The sequence below is a fragment of the Macadamia integrifolia genome, unplaced genomic scaffold (genome assembly GCF_013358625.1).
Source record: "Macadamia integrifolia cultivar HAES 741 unplaced genomic scaffold, SCU_Mint_v3 scaffold264, whole genome shotgun sequence".
Taxonomy (NCBI): Eukaryota; Viridiplantae; Streptophyta; class Magnoliopsida; order Proteales; family Proteaceae; genus Macadamia; species Macadamia integrifolia.
In genome coordinates this window covers 305,793-319,802 of record NW_024868851.1, presented here as the reverse complement: position 1 = coordinate 319,802, position 14,010 = coordinate 305,793, and the positions used below count along the sequence as shown (strand labels likewise).

Sequence of the window (14,010 nt, the reverse complement as noted above, 5' to 3'; positions counted from 1 at the left end):
TATGATAAATAACAAACTTTCTTCTCATCAGACCTAAGTCAAATTAATACATTATTTCCAGAAATAGAAACAAGAAGCAATCTGTTGTTACTGTACCAAAAAAACTATCCTCAAAGTGAATGTTAAATGCTAACCATGTAAGCATGAGAACTTTGTGTCAAAGCATGCTAGAATTACTATCTTCTTTCCCCATAAATGATATGATAGAGAAGATGGCATTTTCCATCTCTAGAATATTATCTTGAGGTAGTAGTTGCTCTCTCTCTCTTTGTCCTCCTCCCCCTCCCCCCCTTTTTTTATATTCCAAATTTGTTTTGGGTCCAAAGGGAGTGGGTGCTTCATGAGAGAAGATTAGAAGAAGCCAAACAATAGACAGTGTCCAATAAACAGGTAATATGGCTTCTTCACCATCAAGGATGAGACAATCAATTAAACAACCACTCCCATAAGAATTATTCTGTAGAGCTATCAAATGTGACTTTTTTTTTTTTGGGGGGGGGGGGTGTTGTGGTTGTGGTCAGTAGAGATAGAGCAGAGCAGTCAAAAGAGGAATGGCCTAAAATTATTAAAAAGGAAAACGCTTGAGTATATATGACAAAAAGCAGTTCTCAAAGTGAGCTGGGTTTAATAAAGACAGCTCAATTCCTTCTCAAAATAATAAAATGGATTATACCCAAAATAATTCTATTACTTTTTGACTTGGCCATTGAGGATACTGAAAAGCATTCAATAGGACATGAAAAGTCCATTCAAAAGACAGATTCTGTTGAGCATCACAATCACACAAAGGCATTGCAAATGTAAAGTGACCCACCTAGGACACCATCTCTTCTTTCATTTATTTAATACCAAGGATTAAATTATAGTGCATGATTGGTCACTCATTACATAGTGGTTCTCAACAATAATCCAGACCTGGCTTCCATAATTACACTGTGATGAGAACTGATATCTTCACAGTTTATAAAACCTTCTGGACCATATCAAAAGATTGATCTCCATTGAAATTGGATTTTCACCCTCTCCTCCTTCATGGGTTTGGTGGAAGGGATCTATCCAAGAACTAGTGAATGAACTAGTCTGAACTGGATGACCCAGATGGCATTTCACTAGGGCCAACCAGCTGCTTCTCCAGTTCAACTTATATATGAACAGAAATGGAAATTAATCAACTAGAACAGTATAAGATGTAGTGAGCTGTGACAAGAATCAACTATGCTATTATGAGGAACATATGTAGCATTAGGTGTCCACAGGGATAAGCTAACAATAATTGGCCAATGTACATGGTGTAACATGTCGGCTCATTCATCTATTGAGAATGTTTAATGAGATTGGCTTTTGGATTAGATCTCCTAGGTAGGATCCATGAAATGATGACTCCTAATCCTTACTACCCTTTGCAAGTTGCAGATGAGCCATATCTACTACTGTCCTGATGCCCATGGTAGTCATGCTACCATAAATCTCTTGATGGTTCCATATATACTGTTTGTTGGGAGAATAATCCCACATCGGTTACCCTTAAGACCTTCCGTCCCGTCGTATATGTGCAATTCCATCCAATGGTTCAAGTTTTTGGGTTAGATATTTACATTGTATCAGATTGGGTTATCAAATCACTTTATCCTTGCTGAGAGGAAAAAATTTCACTAAAATCTAATTTTTATTTTTGAGGAGAGAGAGAGAGAGTGAAATATGATTTTTATTTTTGGGGAAAGAGAGAGAGACTTAGACAAATATATAGTCCTATAAGCTTCCCTTTCAAAAGTCCTCTCTCCAGCTTCTCCTTGTTTGGAGCCTACAGTAGTGGAAGTGTTGCTTTCTAGACAATTCAAATCTGAAATCTCTCTACCAAAAAAATCTGCAATCTGATTTTTATATTTAGGAGAGATAAGAGAGACCTAGACAAATATATAGTGTCCTTTAACCTTTCCTTTCAAAAGTCCTCTCCCCAGCTTCTCCTTGTTTGGAGCCTACAGTAGTGGAAGTGTTGCTTTCTGGACAATCAAAATCTGATTTTTATTTTTGGAGAGAGAGAGAGAGAGACTTATATAGTGTCCAATAAGCTTTCCTTTCAAAAGTCCTCTCTCCAAGTTCTCCTTGTTTGGAGCCTAAAGTAGGGGAAATGTTGCTTTCCTGGACAATTCATCAAAAAGGAGATAAGGAATGCAGGTCTACAAGGTGGGCTCCTATTATTATTATTATCACTTTTTTGCTTCACCAACAAAGTTTCCAACTTCTCCTCTGACAATCCCCTCCCTCCCTCCCCTCTTTCCAAGACTGCTCTGAGCTTAATTGACAAATGACCCCTTAAAGAACTCCTTGAAATGTCTCAACTTTATTAAGATCCTCACCATAACGAAGTGAGAACTAACTCATTTTCTTAGGGTCTTTTCTTTCCTCACTTTCCAAGCTCAGATTAGAGAAGAAAACAAGTCTCAGTTCTTCACAAATTTCCATGTTTTTGTTGTTGATGCTCAAAAGTAAATTGAGATTACCAATAACAAGGGGTGGTTCGGCCAGCTGATTTTGGACAAGAATGTTGAGATGAGTGGAAAAACAAAAGATATATTAATGGTCAATTAGAAAATCGAGGTGAGCTTCTCAATTTAGTTTGAGTTTATTTCTGAACTCTGGACTCTGTCGTTATAAGCTTGTGCTTGATTTGTAGTGGTACGTCAGATTGATAATCAATACTTATTATAATTAGCTATTATCCGTCAATCTTTTTGCATGGATCATCGCTCATCTTTACTTAGAATCTCCATAACCCCATTAAATTGGGATAAAATTTTGATTATTATTGTTTATTTATAGAAAATCGAGGTGACTTATATTGGGATATGTCAAGGAATATCATTTGATGTTATATATTGATATAATATATGGGAAAAAGAAAGTTGCCCGATAGTGTCCTTTGTGCTCTCTCACTTGGGGCAGCAAAATGATCATTCTACCCCTCACCTTGTATGTCCATATGTACGTTCCCATTGCGCAGGCCCATGTAGTCTAGCAGCAAACCTTTCCCAAGATATATAGTGAAATAAGAAATTGAGTAGACTAAAAGTAAGTTGAAAAGAAGTGGAAAGAAAAAAAAAAATAGGGAAATGTGACTCCTGCCATGTGCAGGACCAACGGGAACACATGAGAAAGCATAAAAAAATGCATCATTTTGCATTTCATGAGGGGAGTAGAACGATCATTTCTTTCCCTCATGTGTTTGGGCGCAGAGACCATCTCTCCAGCGTAAACTATTTTCCAAGAAAAAAAAACATATGAATAGCTTTGGATGGGCTAAACTCTATTAATAAAAGGAAAAAAAGGATAAAAAATAAAAAAGAAGAAGTAGGATATAAGGATATTTGAATAACAAAACCAAAATAATAATAATAATTATAAAAAAAATAAACAAGATATAATTAATTCCATTTATTTGGGAAAGGCTTAATCGGGTTCAGCTTATTTTTTAACAATGGTTGCAATTTCAGGGTTGTGAATGTGTGATTTTCACAAATTAGGGGATATTTTTTGAAGTTCAAAATTGAAAAAATGTTAGCATAAAATAATGACAAAATCATAGAATGAAATGACTCATATTTAATTTTTTATTTTACTTTATCGATAACAAAAAGATTTCCTTTCCTAAAGAGAACATGAGGTAAACTCATCAATAATGCAAAAGACCGGAAAATACATTTATTGTCAGCAATAGTACAAAGTGTTAAAAATGAAAAAAAAAAATCAGACTCCATAAAAGTGAAATACATTGTTGTAATATTGTAATTTTTTGTAAATTTATTTTTGGACTTCTATGCCTACTGCAAGCAATTCAAAATTTACTGGTTGGACGTAGAGGTGTCAATTAGTCCTTTCTGATTGCTTTTGATTGGACTTTATTGGTCCTCCACCAATTTAAAGTTTTTCATCACCATTGCTCATATAGGTAATCGGGTCATACAAGCTAAGGTATGGTCATAGTGTCACACTTCTATCCAGTTGATTGATTACCGATCTATAATTAGACTTATCTTTATATCAAACTAAATGGACTCTAAGCCTCAAACTATATAAGGATCAAAATACCCTCAATTATATGAATACTCTAAAGTATGAAAAAAAAAAAAAAAAGGAAGGGTTAAAATAATTATGGAATGCATACAAATTTTATAATAGAGGAGGACATCACTAATCACTTGCTAATGTGATTTGAATATCTTAAGAAGGTGGGCCTGTTGGTCTAGGTTTCAATTGGTCCTAGTCGGGTGATTTTCAGGCTACTACTTTGCATTGTGAATGCCTGATTAATAATCTGTCGGTGCATGAATCTTGCACATATAATAATCAGTTGGGCCAGTCTCGGACTATCAATCATAGATGGTCAGCTTAGGTCGAGCTTATTGGCGCGGGCCAGCTTTTGACACCCTTAGAAGAGAAGATTCCCCAATGAAGAAACATCAGCGTGACAATATCAGAAGTCACTAAAATCGTGCCATCAAAAAATATCAAACTCTTTTACCTTGAGCATAACCAGTGGTGCACAGGAAGCGTATCCTTCCTTACCAAAACCATGAATGCCTGTCGCAGTAGCTGTGCATTTGTTCTTCAACCGATCAAAACTCCGAAACATCCCATTCTCCTCTTTTCCAGAAAACCCAGAAATCTAACCCTTATTTGCAAAGCAGAATCAAAATCCAATAACCTCGGCGGCTCCAGCAAGAGAAATGCAATGGAAGGTAGGAGACCCAACCGGAGAAACCCCAGAAAATCTTCTTACGGAACATCAAGGGGGTCAGTTCTGAAGAAAACATTCAGTCAGGAGCAGGTGGTATTCACCACTCCAATCCCAGAGGACCCAATTGTTGCCATTATCGGGGGAGGTCTTGCGGGGCTTACTTGTGCTCTCAATCTTGAGAAACGGGGAGTTCGGTCCACTGTGTTCGATACGGTTAGTGGGTTTTTCAAAATTTCGTTTGATGAATTTCAATTTCTTTTTTCACGGTGAGAACTATATTCTTCTTATAGTTTGATTTTGTCTAAGGTAGTGGAGTGAACGAAAACTAACTCTGAAGCATATTATTTTGGGAGTTTTTCTTTTTCTATATGTTTCATTGAAATGAATATCTTGCTTTGTTCTTGTAGTAAACAATTATAGAATATTGAGAAATAAATTTTCTTTTAATGGCCTGGTGATTCAATAACAACAACACCCAATGTGGGAGAGCTTTCACATTGTCACGAACTTGTAGAACACACTTACTGCTACTAAAAGCTTTGCATTTATTAGGAAAGATGTGTGTGTGTAGAGGGGGGGGGGGGGAGAGTTGTGCCTTTGATCACTCTCCTTAAGAGTAGACGCCTCTTTATGGTGCAAACTAGGTTACGAGAGTCACTCCAAGATGAAATAGACCTGTAGGCACCTCCAGTAGTTGTTATAACTTATAATCGCTTACCCGGCCATGTCGGGACACTTCAGAGTTGTGTGTTTGGAAAAACAGTTCTCTTTCCCACCTGTGTGCAAGTTGATGGTGAAATACACAACAACAACGTAACTGTGAATAGTAAGTGTAACTATGAATAGTAACTATGTGGGTCTCACCCTTACCCAAAAAAAAAAAAAAAAAAACTATGTGGGTCTCACTCATGTACAAAATAATAGCAAGCCAAAAGAATGCACCAGAATTTTTAACATGAAAACGCTTCAATATGAAAGTAAAAACCATGAGGCTCTAGTCTAGGGAAAACTCCACTATTATAATGATGGGAATACAAATTCTCTAATTAACACTAGAGGGTTACAAACATCTAGAGTAATATCTTTCTTGGAGAATATAGTAACTCACATTACTAGGTGGATTTACAGTAGCATAATATTCTCACCTCAATACTAACGTTAAAAACACAAGAAGAATACCGTCATGCTGCTACTCAAGTACGAGGAACACTCTCTAAAGATTTCATGTACTCTTATCTTATGCTCTATGACAGAGAGCTTGAGCACCCTTTCTCTGTCTATGCGACAAAGAGCTTCACTCTCTTTGTGAACCTATCCCAAAGCACTTTGCACTCTCTTTGTGTATAGAGAGAGAATGCAGCAAAGAGGAGGCATTTTGTGCTTTGTCATTAATAGTGGCATGTGCACCATCTCATTGAAAAGAAAAATGCACTACACTTCACGCCCCTAATTAATTCCTGCCTCTTTGATTTTCACGAAGAAGAAACCCAACATTGTGCTCAATAAACACAAGGAGGCTTTGAAAATTTGTATAAACCAGTACATGAAAGTGGCAAAACTAATGGATGGAATTAAAAAAAACCAGTGAGGGAGAAAGAGTACAACAATAAGACTTTTTAAAGAGTACAATAGTTAGAAATTTTAGGCCAGCCGGTTGATCGCACTATTTTAAATCTTTTCTTTTAAACTATAAAAATTCCCCCACAAGATTCAAAATACTAATTAAAAATGAAATGGAAGAATTGAGGAAATTATAATTAGTTGGATGTTTTGTTGCAGATATCTTTTGTACCTGAATCTACACTAGGTCTTATAAGACATGCTACAAAGTACAGGTGAAGTCAAACTTTTTAAACTTTTCTTCATTGGTGTAACTAACTAACTTACCATCCACATTCTATCACTCAATTCTTCAGTGTTCCTTTTGATTATGTGGACATTAGTGGCGTTGGCCCCATCTCATGATCATTAATGTATATAGAATTTATCCTTCAAGTTCTCATCGGATGCAGCTTTAACTCCTACCCTGCACACACTTAGGTCAGTCTATCATATGCACTACAGTTAACATACCCCCAAAATACGAAATTAAGCCAGGGGTTAATTAAGAGTTCTATGACTCATCCTCTTTTCATTGCAATGGTTACTAATTTCCCCATCTAACTAGAGTGAGAAAATCATGGTAATGCTAACCAACTCATAAGGTGAGTTTGTTTTTACCCTTTGAACCTAATTCCAAGGATCTCCTATCCCATAGGTAGTGTCTCCACTCATGACTTATGTCACAAGCCTTAAGCTCATTCCTTTGGATGATTAATATATCACTTTGGTGATCTAAGGCTTTGCAAGAACATATCATTTTGTGTCTCACTAGATATAAATCAAAGACATAATAAATCCAAGACATATCTATCTTCTTTTCTATTATTGACCTTTGCTCGTCGCTTTTACTATGGCCACTTGTAGAGGCACCAACTTTAGTCTTAACATTATATCTATCACTAAGATCCTTAGCCTTTCGGCTGCCTATTTGGACTTTTTTCTGTAGCCATAAATTTTGGTTTCCATGGTGGAACTTGTATCACCGGTGAATTTACCAATTTTTCATGAAGTCACCCCACCATAAAATGTGAATAACTAGTAGTTTAAGACTTCTGTTGTGCTACCCTTCCCTAATAGTTTGATATTTTAGGTGAAACGGCAGCAAACATGGTATCAGAGCAGGATTCGGACGCTTGACCTCCCTGCTCTGATACCATGCTTGCTACTGTTTCCCCTAAAATATTGAACTACTAGGGAAGGGCAACGTAAATGTATACACCAACACTCCCCCACACGTGCAGGCCAAGATCCCATGGCCCTTGCACGTGGAGCTCATGTGGCATTTCTTTCTTGTGGTAGCAAGGGAGAAGAAATGTCGGGAAAACTCTTCCAATGCTTATATCGTAAGAAACCAACCAAAATATTTGTACCCATTTCAGAGGTGTGATCCATGGTGGAAGGTGTCAATGGTCATCCATAGTACTTTATCCACTCATTCTCTTGTCCACTTAAACTATTTGAATGAAGTATCCATCATAAAAAAATATACATGTCTCTGTACCAACCTATGTACTTGGGTCCAAACAATTGGGTCACCATTTTAAGAATAGGGACCCACCCAAAGTTGGTTAAACAGAAGAAAATTAAGAACAGAAACTCATGCATGATTCGGTTTTCCATTGCAGAAATATGGATCGTAGCCTTATCCGAAGGTCTGGTCTCTCTCAATCTCTCTAGTCTTAAAATTTGTAGTTAAAAAAAAAAAAAAAAAAAAAAAAAAAAACTGAATATTGAGAGATAAAACTTAAGTTTTAATGGCTTGGTGATTCAACAACAACAACAACACTCGAATGTAGCGGAGCTTTCACATTGTCTTGAACTTGTAGAACATACTTGCTACAACTAGAAGCTTGGAAATTATTAGGAAGGATGCAGGGGCTGAGATATTTTAAGAAAAGAGTTGTTGCCAGTTGACTGGCTTGGTTGACCTCTTGGCAAGCCAGTCAACTGGTTCTTCTAACGGTTCAAATACCAAGCATTCAAGAAGTTTCGTCCAGCCCTCAGCCGGTGGTCCTGGCCACTTAATTGCCTAACCAGGCATCAACCACTCGACTACTTTGAGATTATTAAAATACAATAGTTTTGTTTGTTGTTGAGTACTTGGGTTACCGTATAAGAATTTTTGAGGTTCATGACCTGTTAATTGGTGGTGTTGGTGGTTGTCCAGCCAATGATTTTATCTTTGTTACAATCATTTATCCCAAAAGCTCAAGCTGTTAGGTAAGGACTAAAACAATGTATATCAAAGCAACACCACCCTCCCCCTCCTGCATGCACGTGCAAGCCCACACACAGAGCTCTGCATGTGACACCATCACACGGTGGTGCCACAGGCACAAAGCATTGGGGCATAACACACAGAACCCCTCGCACATACCAGGGATCAAGCACTCAACCTCCTGCCTCCAATATTATGTTGCAACTGCTGATCCCAATAACTCGAGCTGTTAGGTAAGGACTAGAACAATCCTAAAATGTGGAATTGATTGTGGTTGTATGTGTCAGGCGCATCAATTTCATGTAGACTTGGGTTTATGAATTTGAAGGATTTTCAACTTACTAGCTATATTTTGTAGGTTTTCTGTTGTGAGTTTATTCTATCATTCCAATATTTATTTTCTTCTATTTTGTCCTCTTCTTACTCTTCACTGTGGAATAGTTTAACACTTGTCACAAGTCCATTTACAAGGTTAAATAATTTAATGTTGCACCAGTACACGGTTAGTTTTCTTAAAGTTTGTTTCTGTATTTGTTCACTCAGGGGATTCATGGATTGGGAGGAAGAATGGGAACAAGAGTTATTGATCAGCAGCCTCTGATTTTTGATCATGCAGCTCAATTTTTTACAGTGGGTGATTCTCGGTTTGCTGAGTTGGTGGATGGGTGGTTGGAGAAGGGTCTGGTACAGCAGTGGCAGGGTCTAATCGGAGAGCTTGAGGTGGGTGGTCGATTTGTTTCACTGCCTTCTTTATGTCCAAGATATATCGGTGTTAATGGGATGCGCCCCCTTGCAGATTCAATTCTGTCTCAGGTGATTCATTTGTACCAACACCTGCGTTTTTAACATTGTTATGTTTTTTTTTTTATTTTGTCTAATATATTTGTTGAAAGTTTGGCAGAAATTTTATATTAAAAATATATGAAATAATTAGGGCACTTAGATTTCTGAAATTTTCCTCTCTCAGCCATTCACTGTGTTTTTTTGTGTCATAAAGCTGGCATGTCTACTTAGATTAGACCTAGTGTATTATATATCTCTTGCTTCAACTATTTTATGTCCATATGCACCTATTTCGAATTATATTTTGGAAATTTTATAATATGCAAATCCACTTGTATGTGTGTCGCTTCTTCTTCTGGGGTCTAAATCATATCTGACACCACTAACACATTTCTCTTACCATACACAGATGAGGAATAATTAGATCAGTCGTAGGCTTTCTGTACATGTATTCTGGACTTGTTCATACTCTATTGCTGTGAAGATGCTTATTATTCTATCTCAATTGTTATTCCTATAACTTCCCTTTGCTTGAATTAATACATAAAGGAAAAGCTAAAGAGTTTTAGGTGTTGAGCCTCTTTTATAACCAATTCCTTATATAATCATGTAGTTGAGCTTTAACATCTTTTATGATATCTTGTCACCACTGTATCTCGTTCAAGGATCAGGAACTAGGCTCTGACTTTCTTTTTCTCTTTCACTTTTCTCTAGATTTTCTTGCCTATCATCATTTCCTATATATTAGTTCCATCCTTCTTGTAGTAGACTGTTTGCTTATGGGTTATGTACTTAAAATTGTTGCTAAATTGCAGTGTGACCATAGTGCAGACTTCTATGGTTAATGTGATGAGGCCATGCTGGATAAGTAAACTCGATCCGTTTAACGGGATGTGGCACTTGAGCGAGAATGGAAAACCTTGTGGGCAGTTTGATGCAATTGTTATTGCACACAATGGTAATACCATGCCTCTACGATTTCCTTCTAAAGATTTAGATTCCATATTGTTTGGTTATATCTAGGTTGTGTTTGAACTCTTTTTCTTTTGAAGGGACGGGGGATGTGGCAGGTATGCTTAGTAATTTTACCTTCCTTGGGATAATAAGGAACTCTTATTTGTTGCAAAATTTATGAAAATGTTAAATTTTACTTTGACCTGTTATTTGAGAAAAGCTTCCTCCTTTTAGGTTTCTCTCATGCCGCCCCCCCCCCCCTCATTGTGCTGAACACTTGTTTGAACATGACTAGACACTTGATCTGACATGGCAGTGGCTTTCATGCTTAAATAATAAAAGATTTTTCTTTTTTTCTCCTTGTCTTTTTGATTGTATGCTTTGATGTGTTCCAGTTTTAGATTTCGTTTCTTTCCTTAATGATAGCTATTATATAATGGATAGGTAGGTTTTACGCTAATTAAATTTCCGTCCTTGTGATATTTTAAATATTAGCTAATGGCTATAGGTTGGACAATTATGAATTGGCTAGAAGTGGTTTCTTTTATTTTCTAGTTCTACTTCAATGTTCTGGTAGTTGAATAGTATGTAACATATTTAATCATGGTGTTTCTGTGTTTGTTTCACCAACAGGAAAATGTGCAAATCGCTTGCTTGCTTCATCAGGCTTACCATTAATTGCTAGACAAATGAAGGTATACAGCAAATTGTCCATCGTTCAGTAGTTTTAATCTTATCTTCCTTCAGATTGAGACTAAATTTGATTCTAAAATGCTCATGGCTTAACCATGTCATGCCAATATTTGTAGAGGCTGGAACTTAGTGCTATCTGGGCCCTTCTTGCAGCATTTGAGGATCCTCTTCCTACCCGAGGTATTACTTCTTTTGAAGGAGCTTTTGTAAAAGGAGTTGATGCTGTTTCATGGATGGCAAACAACACAAAGAAACTGTTCCCTTCCCAGAGCAGTGGGCCTTATTGCTGGACCTTTTTCAGCACTGCTGCTTATGGAAAACAAAACAAAGTTCCACAGGTTTTCTCTCTTCTTCGCCCCCCTCCCCCCCCCCTTTCTCTCTCTCTCTCTCACTTTCTCTCTCTTCCATGTGGCAACTTAGTGGGTAGCCCTTGTCACCCACTTGTGGTGAAACAGTGGAGGTACCATTTTGTAATGATACTGAGTACAGCTTAATGATGTCATTGGGTGGGACAGCATCACGTAACCTTCTGAAACCCTTGCATCTGCACTGAAGGGGATTCATGCCTGAGGTTGGGCATGGGTTTTAACTGGATCCAGATTGGATGGTTTTGAACTAAACCTCATATAAGTTTTCTGTTATTGTCTCATTATATAACTTGTCAAAGTTCGGTGTTAAATGGATGGGGTGCTAGGTCATTAACTACATGAATCTGGATGGATGTACTTTACTCCCTATTTTCGATAATTGTGCTGCTATTGATTATATCATGAAATCGTAGGCATTGATGTGCTAGGCGTCATATTGCTTGCCGATCCATGTTCCCTTCATCCTTTTAAACTAGGGGGTATTTAACCTTTAATCTATTTTTTGGAATTTTTTTTCAAGGCCCTTCTCCCTTTTTTTTATGCTGTACAAGTTAAAAATAAATAAATAATTAATATTGGTATGCTTTTCCCTATTTATCCCCTACAAGATGTCCATAATGTGATGCAGTTTTCTCTTACCAAAAAAATATATATATGATGCTGTAATATGAATTACAACCATCTGATTGGAACCCATCCACGTGGTTTACTCATGATTATATGATATGTTGTTGATATTTGTGTAATTGATTGTGCAAATTGAGGTTAAATTTCTATATGCACATATCACTGTCATGCTGTATTTACATGTGTGCTTTTTTTGTAATCAGATGTGCTTAAAAGCCATGGATACAGGTCCATGTGGGCTATAAATTTTTCTTTAGAGGGTAAATTTATTATTTGAGTTGCATTTATCAGGAAAATATTCCAAAAGTGACTGCAGAGAGGGTGACGGCCAGCATGCTTGAGGGAGTTGAGAGTGCATTGGGATTATCAAAGGGTTCACTTCAGAGACCCTTTTATACTAGAGTTCAGTTATGGTGAGGAACCACTTTGACATATAGAATTTCATACTTGTCATAGATTGCTGACTCATTTTTATTCCCTGGAATGTGTATAGGGGGGCAGCTCTTCCGAAAAATACTCCTGGTATCCCATGCATCTTTGATCCTCAAGGAAGGGCTGGAATATGTGGAGATTGGCTCCTGGGTTCAAATATGGAGTCTGCCGCCTTGAGTGGCATGGCTCTCGCCAATCATGTTAGTGCTTATATAAGTAATTCTTTTTTATTGGTACACATGATTGCAACCATTCCCAGACACATGCATATAGCAACATTGGGTGTGAGTCAGATCCTGTGCATCAAAATGCACAGTTTTTGGTCTTAATAAAATCAATTTGATAAAAATTCAGGAAATGTTTCAAAATTATTAGCATGAGACAATTTCTTTAAGAGGATAAATTGAATATCTTCTGAACTGCAGTTTTTCTGCTTAATCCCTATGTTCGTACATTTAAAGTTGTCTGACTTCTTTCATGCAATGCAGATTGCTGATTATTTCCAGAGTGGTGGATCTCAGTTAGATGAGTTTGCGATTGGTTTACATGATGAATTTCATCCTGTTGAAGGACATGATATCGGGCAGTTTCTAGGCGTGCAGTCTAACAAGGAAGTAACTGAGTTTCAGGCTTGTAGAACATAAAGCATACTGTGTTGAACATTGGGTTAAAGCTTCACATTTTCTGTAAGTGGATATGGTCTTGATTCGTGATGTAACTTGGAATTCATGTGCTCATATCCTTGAAGTACATAGGCATCTATCTTAATCCAGTTTGTGATTTCTCATGGTAATTTCTCATTTGTGTGGTGCATGATTAGGTGCCAAAAGAAGTCAATAGCGTACAGTTGTGGCGGTTGCAAATTTCATGCTTTCAAAAAACAAGAGAGTTGGTAGAGGCGAACACTGCAAATTACATATAAAGAAAATGCGATTGCCATTATGGTCTCTCTGTAACCCTGTTGCTATTTCATAAAAAGGTTCGACTTTCTTTCAATGCTCAACAGAACAAATATTACTGTTTTGATTGGTTTAGGAACAAGTTATTTAAGCTTCAGGAATTAGTTTTGCTCAGTTTCTTATCTGACATCCTATACCTGTTGCTAACCTTTCTTAATTGCATAAAAAACACCACATGCAGGATCAACGGCTTTCCCATGGCCTGCCTAATGTAACCTTTACATGTTTCTCAGCTTTCTATTCTAACCCCCTCATTTCTAATTGTGATGGGTCATCACATGTGGTTGTAATCCTTGCAGTCTTAGTAGGACTGCAGTGTGAGTAGAGTTCAAACTTTCTATTCTGTTTTCCATTGAAACAATGTTGTATCAGTTGTATGCCAAAAAAAAAATAAAAAAAAAAGAACTGAGGACAATTTGATGTCATTAACTATCTGATTACACCTAACTTTTTCATTTAAAAAGTGCCCAGTTACCCACCTGGTTACACCTAATCTGGAGTGATGCTTACCTCTTTACTTAAAAAAAAAAAAAAAAAAAAGTGATGCTTACACCTAACTTTTTCATTTAAAAAGTGCCGAGTTACCCACCTGGTTACACCTAATCTGGAGTGATGCTTACCTCTTTAAAAAAGTGATGC

The 14,010-nt window shown here is 37.0% G+C and overlaps 1 protein-coding gene across 2 annotated transcripts; it reads left to right on the top strand.

The window, feature by feature from the left end:
* Window positions 1-4,517: 4,517 nt before the first annotated feature.
* On the top strand, window positions 4,518-13,800 carry LOC122066953 (renalase). Of its 2 annotated transcripts, XR_006136532.1 has the most exons (10): window positions 4,518-4,948; window positions 9,099-9,368; window positions 10,170-10,296; window positions 10,926-10,987; window positions 11,102-11,323; window positions 12,272-12,393; window positions 12,474-12,612; window positions 12,901-13,098; window positions 13,233-13,391; window positions 13,553-13,800. XR_006136532.1 is itself a non-coding variant. In XM_042630798.1 (9 exons), exons 1-8 carry the CDS (start codon window positions 4,571-4,573, stop codon window positions 13,054-13,056), a joined length of 1,476 nt encoding a protein of 491 aa, XP_042486732.1. In that variant the 5' UTR covers window positions 4,518-4,570; the 3' UTR covers window positions 13,057-13,098; window positions 13,233-13,800. The 2 variants fall into 2 exon arrangements, 1 of the variants encoding a protein (XP_042486732.1); XM_042630798.1 differs by having other exon boundaries at window positions 13,233-13,800.
* The last annotated feature ends 210 nt before the right edge of the window (window positions 13,801-14,010 follow it).

Bases quoted from the DNA above. Each gene is read 5' to 3' on its own strand.
- LOC122066953 (XM_042630798.1), top strand. From the start codon at position 4,571: ATGAATGCCTGTCGCAGTAGCTGTGCATTTGTTCTTCAACCGATCAAA. The intron at 4,949-9,098 runs GTTAGTGGGTTT...TTGTTCACTCAG, and splicing joins GGTCCACTGTGTTCGATACG to GGGATTCATGGATTGGGAGG. The intron at 10,988-11,101 runs GTATACAGCAAA...CAATATTTGTAG, and splicing joins TAATTGCTAGACAAATGAAG to AGGCTGGAACTTAGTGCTAT.